This window comes from Podarcis muralis, chromosome 7 (genome assembly GCF_964188315.1).
Source record: "Podarcis muralis chromosome 7, rPodMur119.hap1.1, whole genome shotgun sequence".
Classification (NCBI taxonomy): Eukaryota; Metazoa; Chordata; class Lepidosauria; order Squamata; family Lacertidae; genus Podarcis; species Podarcis muralis.
The window spans coordinates 9,049,976-9,063,761 of record NC_135661.1 but is presented as its reverse complement, the minus strand read 5'-3'; the positions used below and the strand labels follow the sequence as shown (position 1 = coordinate 9,063,761).

General features: G+C 49.2%; 1 protein-coding gene across 2 annotated transcripts in view; it reads left to right on the top strand.

Moving 5' to 3' along the window:
- Nucleotides 1–12,927, top strand: part of ACAD10 (acyl-CoA dehydrogenase family member 10) — a 34,374-nt gene extending 21,447 nt beyond the window's left edge. For both annotated transcript variants that reach the window (XM_077931172.1, XM_077931173.1), the window contains exons 15-21: nucleotides 517–654; nucleotides 3,603–3,693; nucleotides 4,465–4,623; nucleotides 5,077–5,249; nucleotides 7,273–7,416; nucleotides 10,371–10,448; nucleotides 12,102–12,927. In XM_077931172.1, coding sequence (XP_077787298.1) covers nucleotides 517–654; nucleotides 3,603–3,693; nucleotides 4,465–4,623; nucleotides 5,077–5,249; nucleotides 7,273–7,416; nucleotides 10,371–10,448; nucleotides 12,102–12,236 — 918 coding nt within the window. In that variant the 3' untranslated portion in view covers nucleotides 12,237–12,927. The remainder of the gene's footprint in view (nucleotides 1–516; nucleotides 655–3,602; nucleotides 3,694–4,464; nucleotides 4,624–5,076; nucleotides 5,250–7,272; nucleotides 7,417–10,370; nucleotides 10,449–12,101) is intronic.
- The last annotated feature ends 859 nt before the right edge of the window (nucleotides 12,928–13,786 follow it).

The window sequence follows — 13,786 nt, the reverse complement described above, 5'->3', positions numbered from 1 at the left end:
CAGGGCCAAACTCGGCCCTCCAGATGTTTTGAGACTACAGTTCCCATCATCCCTGACCACTGGTCCTGTTAGCTAGGGATGATGGGAGTTGTAGTCCCAAAACATCTTGAGGGCCGAGTTTGGCTATGCCTGCGGCCTAGGCCATTCCTTAGGCTTTGAATTTCAGTTCTAGCAGAGCGTGCAAGAGGCTTTTCTGAATGAAGCTTCTTTTAGAAAACCTCTCCTCGTTCTTGGTGCCTGTTGCTGGACGCAGAAACATTGCAGCATCACTGTGGCCACCAAGATACCTGTGGGAAAGCGGGACCCGGACACAAGAGCCCCCTCCCCTCCAGTGGCTTCCAGCAGCTTACATTGCTACTTCTGACCATCCCAAAGCCCCAGGAAGCTGCGTTGGACAAATTAGTTGGGTCGGCTTTATAAATCAGCTTTGCTATGAGAGATGGGCCTGTGTTCATCTTCCGTCTCATGGCTGAATGATGGCAACATGCTGTTTGACCTCCTGTCTCTCTTCTCCAGGTATTCAACTGCTCTGCCCCAGACACGGGCAATATGGAGGTGCTTCTGCGCTATGGGACAGAAGCACAGAAGGAGCGCTGGCTGCAGCCTTTGCTGGACGGAAAGATCCGGTCTTGCTTTGCTATGACGGAGCCACAGGTCAGGGCTGCCCTTCCTCATGTTTCTTGAACACTAGGGAAGGAAGTATTGGGATTCTTAATTATTCTTACTAATTAAAATCTTTATTTTGGTAGTACAGTGGTACCTCGGGTTACATACGCTTCAGGTTACAGACTCCGCTAACCCAGAAATATTACCTCAGGTTAAGAACTTTGCTTCAGGATGAGAACATAAATCGTGCTGCGGTGGCGCGGTGGCAGCAGGAGGCCCCATTAGTTAAAGTGGTGCTTCAGGTTAAGAACAGTTTCAGGTTAAGAACGGACCTCCAGAACAAATTAAGTTCTTAACTCGAGGTACCACTGGAGAGCATGGGTAGGCAAACTAAGGCCTGGGGGCTGGATCTGGCCCAATTGCCTTCTAAATCCAGTCCAGGAATCAGCGTGTTTTTACAATCGTTGAGACGGCTAGAGCGCCGGTGGCGGATAACTCATTCCGAATCTGACCGGACACAGGTTAGAGCTCAACGTCGAGCCTACCAAGTGGCGATAGCGACGGCGAAGAAGAATTTCTTCACCGCCTCTATTGCATCTGCAGAAAACAGCAGCAGGAGACTTTTCAGGTGGTTCACAATTTAGCGGAACCACCTGCAACATCGGGGCCCAGTACGGGCCACATGTTCTCCTGCAATGATTTTGCAAAGTTTTTTGCAGATAAAATTGCTCAGATTCGGGAAGAAGTAGACTCCACCGTGGGAGCAGGGCCGGGGCGGGAGAGTGCTAGAGTTCTGTCTAGTCAAGTTGAGTGGAATCAATTCCAATCTGTTACCTCCGAGGATGTGGACAGGCTGCTTGGACGAGTGAAACCAACCACCTGTCTCCTGGATCCTTGCCCATCCTGGCTTATAAAAGCTAGCCGGGAAGGACTGGGCGATGGGCTTCGTGGGGTGGTGAATGCTTCCCTCCATGAGGGAGCCTTCCCAGACCCGCTGAAAGAGGCGGTTATTAAACCGCTTCTTAAAAAACCATCTTTAGATGCGGCCACGATGGCCAATTATCGCCCAGTCTCAAATCTTCCATTCCTGGGCAAGGTGATTGAGCGAGCGGTTGCCGAACAACTCCAGGCACGCCTGGAAGAAGCGGACCATTTGGATCCCTTCCAGTCGGGATTCAGGCCTCATCATGGGACTGAAACTGCCTTGGTCGCACTGGTTGATGATCTCCGGCGGGCTAGGGACAAAGGTGAGAGCTGTTTCCTAGTTCTGCTGGATCTCTCAGCGGCGTTTGATACCATCGACCATAGCATCCTTCTGTACCGTCTTGAGGGGCTGGGAGCTGGGGGCACTGTCATACAGTGGTTCCGCTCCTTCCTCCTGGGCCGTGTTCAGAAAGTGGTGGTGGGGGATGAGTGTTCAGACCCCTGGGCTCTCACTTGTGGGGTGCCTCAGGGTTCTGTCCTCTCCCCCATGCTTTTCAACATTTACATGAAGCCGCTGGGAGAGATCATCAGGAGGTTTGGGCTGGGTGTTCATCAGTATGCCGATGATACCCAGCTCTACCTCTCTTTTAAATCAGAACCAGTGAAGGCGGTGAAGGTCCTGCGTGAGTGTCTGGAGGCGGTTGGAGGATGGATGGCGGCTAACAGATTGAGATTGAATCCTGACAAGACAGAAGTACTGTTTTTGGGGGACAGGAGGCGGGCAGGTGTGGAGGATTCCCTGGTCCTGAATGGGGTAACTGTGCCCCTGAAGGACCAGGTGCGCAGCCTGGGAGTCATTTTGGACTCACAGCTGTCCATGGAGGCACAGGTCAAATCTGTGTCCAGGGCAGCTGTTTACCAGCTCCATCTGGTACGTAGGCTGAGACCCTATCTGCCTGCGGACTGTCTCGCCAGAGTGGTGCATGCTCTGGTTATCTCCCGCTTGGACTACTGCAATGCACTCTACGTGGGGCTACCTTTGAAGGTGACTCGGAAACTACAATTAATCCAGAATGCGGCAGCTAGACTGGTGACTGGGGGCGGCCGCCGAGACCATATAACACCGGTCTTGAAAGACCTGCATTGGCTCCCAGTACGTTTCCGAGCACAATTCAAAGTGTTGGTGCTGACCTTTAAAGCCCTAAACGGCCTCGGTCCAGTATACCTGAAGGAGCGTCTCCACCCCCATCATTCTGCCCGGACGCTGAGGTCCAGCGCCGAGGGCCTTCTGGCGGTTCCCTCATTGCGAGAAGCAAAGCTACAGGGAACCAGGCAGAGGGCCTTCTCGGTAGTGGCGCCCGCCCTGTGGAACGCCCTTCCAGCAGATGTCAAAGCGATAAACAACTACCTGACATTCAGAAGACATCTTAAGGCAGCCCTGTTCAGGGAAGTTTTTAACATGTGATTTTACTGTATTTTTGGTTTTTATGGAAGCCGCCCAGAGTGGCTGGGGAGGCCCAGCCAGATGGGCGGGGTATAAATAATAAATTATTATTATTATTATTATTATTACATGAGTAGAATGTGTCCTTTTATTTCAAATGCATCTCTGGGTTATTTGTGGGGCATAGGAATTAGTTCATTTTTATTTATTTTTTCAAAATATAGTCCGGCCCCCTACAAGGTCTGAGGGACAGTGGACCGGCCCCCTGCTGAAAAAGTTTGCTGACCCCTGTAGTAGAGTATTTACATCATGCCATATACAAAGCAAACAATAAATAATCAGAGGAAGGAATGGTGACACACTGATCTAAATCGAGGCAGCCACAGCAATCAAAGTGTTTAAAAAAACCCCAGGTAAAATCATCACCTTCATAAATAGGCACAGCACGACTTCCTTAAGACGGCAGCTGAAACAGAAAGTCTCGAATAAGGTCCTGGGAGCTGAGCTGTTTTATTCAAGCCATGTTGTTAGCTTCAGTTTGAGGAAGCAGTGGAACACAAAAACAGCAGATGAATAAATGAGCCTTGCTTCTATATTCCCTCTAAAACAAAGCGTCTTCTTTTCTTAGGTTGCTTCCTCTGATGCCACGAACATCGAAGCTTCCATTGTCAAGGAAAAGGACACCTATGTCCTGAACGGGCGCAAATGGTGGATATCAGGTACATTGCACCGTCTCCCCAGTTTCTGGTATCAGGGCTCACCATTCTGCAGCTGGGATGCTGAGGTGTGGAGTGGGGAAGGATCTGGCCAGCTCCCAAAAGGGCTCAGCCTTTTCCTTGCCCTGCCCTACAATTTAAGGTTTTCTTGTGGCTCCCAGAGAGTGATGGTGGGCGTCTTCCTAGAGGGCTTCTGGGAAATTTCCTTGTTCCAGATTTCATTGCTTGCCCGTAAGGCACTGCCTGGAAGCAATTCTCAACAGGAAGTATGGAGCAAAGCAACTCGAAGGGTGCTGTGAGCTTGGGAACTGTGCTCTGCTCTTCAAAGAATTGCCTTGTGGGCAGTGGCGTAGCATGGGGGGTGCAGGGGGGGGCGGCCGCACCGGGCGCAACATCTGGGGGTTAGGGTTAGGGGGCGCAAATCCACGGGTTAGGGGGCGCAAATCCACGGGTTAGGGGGCGCAAATTACTTGCCTTGCCCTGGGTGCTGACATTACTTGCCTTGCCCTGGGTGCTGACAACCCACGCTACGCCACTGCTTGTGGGCGTTCTCCAGATGACCAAAGGAGCTGTGACTGCGTGAAATCAGCTCCAGAGCAGAGACGAGAAGTGGAAACTGCCTGGGGTGGGGGCTTCTTCTGTTTCCAATGCATCGGTGCAAGTCGAGAAGAAAGGGCATTTGGGGCAGTAGGGTTGGCAAAGAGCCAGCCAGCATGGAGGGTAGTACCGGTTTCCAACACAGGCACCCCTCACCCAAACCTCTCTTCCCGGCAGGTTCCTTGGACCCTCGTTGCCAGCTCTGCATCTTCATGGGCAAGACGGACCCCACCGCCCAAAGGCACAAGCAACAGTCCATGTTGCTGGTTCCTATGGACACGCCTGGAATCGCCATCCTGAGGCCACTCAGTGTTTACGGCCTGGACGACGCTCCAGGTCAGGCAAAGCATTTTTATTCAGGGTTTTCCCTGAAGGGCTTCCAGGGAAGGAGGGCTGGCATGCACTGGGCCTCTCTTGCCTTTAGGGTCTTCTGCAGATGGGGCACCACCACTGCAAAGGCCCTGTTCCTAGTTGCCAGCTGCTTCTGGCGGTACCTGGGGAAGAACCTCCGCAGATCAAGCATTACACTCTTGCTAATTTCAGTGATCATAGACTCATAGAGTTGGGAGGGAACCAAAGGGTCGTCCCCCTGCAAGGGAGGAATCACAGCTCGAACATTTGTGATCCGTGTCTGCACTTAAGAGTTAGTGTTAATAAGTCTTCAATATGAAGCCAAGTTACTTAGGCAGAGTTCCCCCGCAAGTTGTGATGGGGGTTTTGTGTAACAGCAGCCGGGGAGTGGCAGGGGGTTCCCTCTGCCAGGAAATTCTCACTTCCTTCTCTTTCCAGCTGGCCATGGAGAGATAGCCTTTGACAACGTCCGTGTGCCCCAGGAGAATCTCTTGCTGGGCCCTGGCCGAGGCTTTGAGATAGCCCAGGGGAGGCTGGGCCCAGGACGGATACACCACTGCATGAGGCTGATCGGCTTTGCGGAAAGGGCGCTGGCCCTCATGAAGGAGAGGGTAAGCGACACAGCATGGCGCGTGGGCTTGAGGGTTCTCATGGAGCAGCTCTCCTCGGCACTTTGGGTCATGTCCGCCTGTCACTGGGCTCCTTTATCCTGCACAATCTCATTCTGGGCTGCCTTCCTCCCTCCATCTTCCCCAAGCACTAGGCGGTTTGGGGAGACCTTTGCATTGCAGCGGGTTCATAGGGACGCGAGTGGCGCTGTGGTGTAAACCACTGAGCCTCTGGGCTTGCAGATCGGAAGGTGGGCAATTGGAACATTGGCGGTTCAAATCCTCACAATGGGGTGAGCTCTCGTTTGGATACACGCTGACCCCGTTGGGAGCACTAAAATGAACTTTCAATCCAGAGCATCTCGTAGCCATCCGCATGCTGTTTTCAATCCAGATTGATTCTAGATAGCAGTTACTTGGTGCACTTTTGAAAACCCTCCCCCTGATTATCTTATCCGTGCCTTTCAATTCAATTCAATTTGTTATTTCTACCCTGCCCATGCAGGGACGCGGGTGGTGCTGTGGGTTAAACCACAGAACCTAGGACTTGCCGATCAGAAGGTCGGCGGTTCGAATCCCCGTGACAGGGTGAGCTCCCGTTGCTCGGTCCCTGCTCCTGCCAACCTAGCAGTTCGAAAGCACGTCAAAGTGCAAGTAGATAAATAGGTACCTCGCCGGCGGGAAGGTAAACGCTGTTTCCGTGCGCTGCTCTGGTTCGCCAGTAGCGGCTTAGTCATGCTGGCCACGTGACCCGGAAAAACTGTGGACATACGTCGGCTCCCTCGGCCAATAAAGTGAGATGAGCGCCGCAACCCCAGAGTCGTTCGCAACTGGACTTAATTGTCAGGGGTCCTTTACCTTTTTTTGCATTGCAGCTTATTTACTGTGGCCATGACAAGTCGGCTTATCAGGGTGAAGACCTGTCTGAATAAAAGGCTCTTTGCCTGCAGAAGGTCATAGGAGGCTGCCTTGCCATGTCAGATCCCTGATCCTTTCAGCTCAGTCTTGTCTACACTGATGAGTGGCACCTCTTCAAGGTTTCAGGCAGTGGTTTGTCCTTGCCTTGTCTAGGGCCTTATCTGTCACAGGATCACTGGGCCATGGCTCACTGGCAGAGAATATACTGTGTGTCCAAAAGGGGCTAAGTGAGTCTCCTTTCACAAGGAGTTCTAGCACCTGGGAGGAGCAGCCACCAAGGAGGCCCTGTCTCAGGTTTCCACCAAGGGCCTCTCTGGAGAGTTTTAAAAACCAGACAGCCCTGTATGCTAAAACAGGGACTTTTGGTTCCTTGTCACATAAAGCTTCATAAGTCACCACGAGCACCTCTGAAATGTGCTAATTTTTTTTTAAAAAAAAGGACAATACACTTCAATAACACGCAAGAATTAAAAAAGGAAAAAGCAATGGAACTGACTGAAAACTAAATTAAACATACGCACACAGTACAAATTTGGATTGTCTCGTTCATACTCCATTATTAGCGTTGGGCAGGAGGAGGGGGTAATAACATTTTTTAAAGGGGACCATTTATATGGGACCAAGGTATTGCGCTTGGGGTCTTACGATCTTCTCTTAAAGCTGAAAGAATTCCAAATACTGTAGGAGTCATTTGAACATTGATATCACCACTAATATACAAAATAAAATAGTTGCCGTGCAGTTGAAAGCAAACCTTTTTTTGTTTGTTCGTCCTCTAGTGTACCTTGAATTTTAAGTTACTTTTTGGAACAGATTTGGCTGTACCACATTTAAACCTTCTAAATATTTCTCTTTTTTTTTGTGATAACCCTCCTGGCAGCTCACAATGAATATAGAATCATTTATCTATTTTTAATCCGAACCGTCTTCATGGATGGTTTTCTTCAGTGAAGCTGTCTTTAAATTGGGAGTAAGGATACCCCTTGGGACTGGCCCTGGTCAGTAGTCTGCCTGAAGTCCTGTGAACCAACTGATGTTGCTACAGTGGCCAAACAGTCTTTGGCTGGGTCAGAGCGAAACCCTCAGCCAGGTGTACCTTCCTTGGCAGGTGGCTTCTCGCGTGGCCTTTGGGAAGCCCTTGGCAGAGCAGGGCACCATCAAGGCAGAAATCGCCGAGTCCCGTGTTGAGATTGAGCAAGCCCGCCTCCTGGTCCTCAAGGCAGCACACCTGATGGACACTGTTGGGAATAAGGTACGTGCTCAAAGACTCTCGGGGGTCTGCGAACCAGGGAGAACTGTGGCTGTGGGGAAAGGGAAGTTTTCTTTTTTCTTTTTATTCAAAATTATAACAAGACATATTATCCAAAAACATATCATCCTTGTTTTCCCCCCCCCCATTTCCCCCCCTTAAAACCCCCCACCCCCGACTTCCCTCAGTTCCAGTCTTTGGTTTCTCTAAGAATGCTGTTTTCTGCATTTTACAAAGTTGTATAGCTCCTCAAACTATTTAGCTGATTATTATGAATTAAAATGTTTGTGAATGTTTATTCAAAACCTGCCAAGGAGTCCAGTTCGATTTGTTGCGTCTTCAGATACTTTGTAAAGGATTCCCATTCATCCTTAAAGTCACAGTTATCCTTGTCCCGTAGCTTGTATGTCAGTTTTGCCAGCTCTGCATAGTCTATCAATTTTTCTTGCCACGATTCTTTAGTTGGGGTTTCTTCGGTCTTCCATTCTTGTGCTACCAGAACTCTCGCAGTCGTTGTCGCATACATGAAGATTTTTTTCAACTTTTTTGGCAGGTCCTTCCCTACAATCCCCAACAAAAATGCCTCGGGTTTTTTAGCAAATGTTAAATGAAACGTATAGTTAAAGCCATGGTTTTCCCAGTAGTGATGTATGGAAGTGAGAGCTGGACCATAAAGAAGGCTGATCGCCGAAGAATTGATGCTTTTGAATTATGGTGCTGGAGGAGACTCTTGAGAGTCCTATGGACTGCAAGAAGATCAAACCTCTCCATTCTGAAGGAAATCAGCCCTGAGTGCTCACTGGAAGGACAGATCGTGAAGCTGAGGCTCCAGTACTTTGGCCACCTCATGAGAAGAGAAGACTCCCTGGAGAAGACACTGATGCTGGGAAAGATGGAGGGCACAAGGAGAAGGGGACGACAGAGGACGAGATGGTTGGATAGTGTTTTCGAGGTTACCAGCATGAGTTTGACCAAACTGCGGGAGATAGTGGAGGACAGAGGTGCCTGGCGTGCTCTGGTCCATGGGGTCACGAAGAGTCGGACACGACTAAACGACTAAACAACAACAACAACAACAACAATGGAACATACTTACCTGGCAGGGGAGATACCATGATCACAAAGGGAAAGGGAAGTTTTCAACCCTGTCATTCCCACCACCACCGGCTCACAGCGGGGATGTGAATGCAAGGAGAGCCTTCTGGATCAGGCCAGTTGTGGCAAGTAGCCATTGATGGCCTTATCCATGTATTTGTCAACAACAACAACAAATTTTTATTTGTACCTTGCCCATCTGGCTGAGTTTCCCCAGCTCCCAACAGAATATTAAAAACACAATAAAACTTCAAATGTTAAAAACTTCCCTAAACAGGGTTGCTTTCAGATGTCTTCTAAAAGTCAGGTAGTTATTTCCTTGACATCTGATGGGAGGGTGTTCCACAGGGTGGGTGCCACCACCGACAAGGCCCTCTGCCTGGTTCCCTGTAACCTCACTTCTCGCAGGTAGGGAACCGCCAGAAGGCCCTCGGAGCTGAACCTCAGTGTCCGGGCTGAATGATGGGGGTGAGTTCCATAGTTTAAAGCCCTCCGAGTTGGTGGCAGTGAGTTCCACAGTTCAGCTATGCACTGTTGTGAAGGAGGACTTCATCTCTCCTGAACCTTCCAACATTCAACTTCATAGGATGGCCACAAGTTCTAGTGCTATGCTTTGTGGTCCTTCCCTTGCCACAGGTGCACAAGAAGGCAAATGATCCCCGCATTTTAAGGGGTTGGACTAGATGACCCCTGTCGTCCCTTCCAACTCTACATTTCTGTGGTTCTGTGAATCAGAACTGTAGCACTGAGGATGCAGACCTCAGACTGAAGCGGTCTGAGATGTGGAGCTGGAGTGGCTTGAGGCCTGAAGGGCAAAATCAAGGAATGGGGAACCTGTGGCCCTCCAGATGTTGTGGAACTCCAGCTCCCATCAGCCCTGGCCAGCACGGCCAATGGCCAGGGATGATGGGAATTGAAGTCCAGCAGCATCTGGAAACATTACTTTCTTGGGCTCCATGATCACTGCAGATGGTGACAGCAGCCATGAAAATAAAAGACGCCTGCTTCTTAGGAGAAAAGCAATGACAAACCTAGACAGCATCTTAAAAAGCAGAGACATCACATTGCCAACAAAGGTCCATATAGTTAAAGCTATGGTTTTCCCAGCAGTGATGTATGGAAGTGAGAGCTGGACCATAAAGAAGGCTGATCGCTGAAGAATTGATGCCTTTGAATTATGGTGCTGGAGGAGACTCTTGTGAGTCCCATGGACTGCAAAAAGAACAAACCTATCCATTCTGAAGGAAATCAGCCCTGAGTGCTCACTGGAAGGACAGATCCTGAAGCAGAGACTCCAACACTTTGGCCACCTCATGAGAAGAGAAGACTCCCTGGAAAAGACCCTGATGTTGGGAAAGATGGATGACACAAGGAGAAGGGGACGACAGAGGACGAGATGGTGGGACAGTGTTCTCGAAGCTACCAGCATAAGTCTGACCAAACTGCGGGAGGCAGTGGAAGACAGAAGTGCCTGGCGTGCTCTGGTCCATGGGGTCACGAAGAGTCGGACACGACTAAACGACTAAACAACAACAACAACATCTGGAAGGCCCCAGGTTCCCCTCCCTTGATCTACACCGTTGCTGAATTTGAGAAAGTGCTGGGCTGCCTTTTTCGCCCCTTCACCTGCCACCTGTTTTCTCCCTTTGGCTCTGTGTTCATGGCTCTGCCCAGTGGCCGGATTGGGCCGTGTGAAGGCAGGAGTGGAGGCTCTCCCCATCCTGTGCTCTGCTTCCGGTCGGTTTACAAGAGGTGGCATCAAACGGCTTCAGTGGGAATGAAGGCAGGTTGAGAGCTGTGCCCTTATGTATGTGGGGGGAGTCCTGAGGAAGAGCTGACCGACATTTTGTCTCATCTCCTAGGAAGCGGCTCTTGAGATCGCCATGATCAAGGTGGTGGCCCCAAGGATGGCTCTGCGCGTTGTCGACCGAGCGATCCAGGCGAGTGTTTCTCACGCTAGTGGAGGGGAAGGGAAGCTGTGGGAGTCCAGGTATTCTCGGATGCCTTGACCATTGTCTGGGGCTGATGGGAGTTGAACTCCAACAGTATATTGATGGGTAACTAGGGTCTCATCACAATTCAAAGGCAAGATCATTTACACTGTATTGAGCCAGGCCTAGCTAACAGGCGTCCTCCAGATGTTGCAAGACTCCAACTGGTGAGAGGCAGTGTGGTGTAGTGGTTAGAGTATCAGACTAAGAGCTGGGAGCCAAGGTTGAAGAATCGGCCTTCAGTCGTGAAGCTTACCTTGGGCTCACTGTCAGCCTAAGCTACCACCCCGGGTTGTTGCGATCAAATGTGGAGGGGGAGAATGTGGAGAGGGAGAATTGTGTACCCCACCTTGAGCAACATGGAGGAAAGGGTGGGGTGGAAATGCAATAAATAAGCACCCATAAAACAATAGGTAATAAAACAACAAAACAATAAACCAGTGGGCTAAAAGCAAAGAAAACAAAATGACAACTAAAAAGATAAACATAGGGTCAGAAAATGTCTAAAACCTAATTAAAAGCTGAATTGAGGGCTGGAGGTTCTGGCTAGGCTTCTACCTCCATCGCCATTTCTGTCTGGATTATTTAATTATTTAAAAATATATATTTGGATACCACTATTTCATTAAAAATCTATCAAAGTAGTTTTCACCAATAAAAACATACAGCAGAAGCAATTTTTTTTCAATGTTAAAAAGTTAAAAACAAAGTAAAAAAAGCATCAGTAAACCATTGTGAAAGGATGTCTTCTTAATTGCCTGCATAGGCCTGGAGGACTAAAAAAAGTTTTCAGCAGGTGTTTAAAAGTTTGCATAGAAGGCACCCACTCAATCTCCAGTGGCAGAGAGTTCCACAGGACTGGGCCAGTGACACTAAAGACTCCGTTTCTCGTGGTCAAATGAACCCCACCCACTCAGGAAACAACCAGCAGGTTGTTCTCAGTAAAAAAAGGGGTTCAGAATGAATATACTCCCTCACCCCTTGTTACTTGGCTGAGCCTTTTCTTTGAAATCTATTTTTTTTAAAAAAATATTTATTAGAATTTTACAAAATGAAAAAAGAAAAAAGAAAAATACAAAATAAAAATAGTTTAAAAAAAAAACAATTCCATCTTTCCATCACTTATCTTTCATTTGCTTGTTTCCCGGACCTCCTCACACCTCCCTTTTTGTATTCCCGTTCAATTTGTTAGTTCAGCAAATCCTTCCCCTCTTTGTTTATCCTAATCTTTAATCTTAAAATAATGTAACATTAAATTTTTGTCTGTTAATAGTCCATTTTTTCATACTCCTTATAGCGTTATAGCTAAAAACCACATAACTTTTCATCCAACATCATTCTAACATTCATTAATTTTACAATATTTCTGTAGGTAGTCTTTAAATTTCTTCCAATCTTCTTCCACCGACTCTTCTCCCTGGTCTCGGATTCTGCCGGTCATTTCTGCCAGTTCCATATAGTCCATCTTTTCTTTGAAATCTAATGCATTGTGCAGATACTTGCAATACAGTGCATCCAGCACATTAAAAGATAATAATAACACTGTGTTTCCTCTCTGCTCCCTGGCTTCTTTCTCTTTCCCCTCGGCTGGCTTACTCACAGGCTTTTGGAGCAGCTGGACTTAGCAACGACCAACCACTGGCGCAGTTCTTCGCCTGGGCACGGGCTCTCCGCCTCGCCGATGGACCCGACGAAGTCCACCGGGCAGCCATCGCTAAAATGGAGCTCAAGCGCTAACGGAGCCCCATCCAGGCGGCCACAGGAACCCGCAGCAAGCCAGAGTTGGGAAAAGGGCACCCGGTCTGCAGCTCTGGGGACTGGCAAGGTGTGGTGCTGGGGAGGGTATATGGATGTGGCTTGTTTATTGGCAATCCAGTGTCTGTGCTGGCTTCCTTGGGCCACTGCAATAATTATTGAGCTGATTACAGAACACACAAAGAATCACAGGGGCCGGCCGGCAGCTAGCGAAGGACTCAGCTGTGGGCTGAGAAGGCGACGCAGATTCCTAGCTGTGACATCTTGGGCTCTTTGCTGAAGAATCTACATGGGTGCATTCAGAGATCCACAAAAGCGATGAACTTCCTTCATACGGTGGGCGACTGTGACGGGCAATGGCTATTGGAAAGCTACCCGTCCCTTCTGAAGAATCCCAGCTCGCTCGTGTATGGGAAAGCGCTGCCTCGGATCCACCGCAGGATATTTAGTAGTATGGTGGAGAAGATATGGGCGTCCCTTCGTGGATTCTAGCAGAGGAGCCCCTAGCCAGCTGCCTTTCAGAGTTTTCTGTGCCTTGGCAGAGGGCGAGGATATGCACTTTGATTATATACTTACTGTAATTCACTGAGGGAATCGTGGGGAAATCACAGGAGAAATAGGGATTCTGCAAGTGTCCCAGGGAACGGTTGCATTAAAAGCAGAATGAACACACCGACTCTGCCGTTTTCTTTTCCAGAATGCAGTTGATGAACACAAGGTCAATAGGCAGGGAGTTCCAAAGTGTAGGTGGTGCCGCACTGAAACATGGATAACATAAAAGGGTGGGATTAGGGACGTGGGTGGTACTGTGGATTAAACCACAGAGCCTAGGGCTTGCCGATCAGAAGGTGGTGTTTCGAATCCCCGCAATGGGGTGAGCTCCCTTTGCTCGGTCCCTGCTCCTGCCAACCTAGCAGTTCGAAAGCACGTCAAAGTGCAAGTAGATAAATAGGTACCGCTCCGGCGGGAAGGTAAACGGCGTTTCCGTGCGCTGCTCTGGTTCACCAGAAGCAGCTTAGTCATGCTGGCCACATGACCCGGAAGCTGTACGCCGGCTCCTTCGACCAATAAAGCGAGATGAGCGCTGCAACCCCAGAGTTGGTCACGACTGGACCTAATGGTCGGGGTCCCTTTACCTTTAAACGGGTGGGACAAGTATTATGTAGCACCTCTTCCGCCGTTGGGTGTGGGCTGATGGGATCTGGTGTCCAACTGAGTGCTGCCATATGTAAAAAAGTAAAAACCAGGAGCATTTTTTAAGGAAGACCCCAAAACGACTAAACGACTAAACAACAACAACAACAATGTTCTTGGGCTCCCACCCCGCCCTAAAAAACACCAGAAAAATGTGGTTTTTTGGTTTACTTGCCGAAGATCCAGGACAAACCGCTGCCTTCCAGAAATTCCCCCCAGACATCACTTCCACTTTTGAAATCCCAGTAATGTCTGGGCAAATCCAGACATATGGCAGCCCTAAACAACATAGAAGGTTCCCCAGACCTACTCTATCTTTTCCTTGACAGTGTATAAAT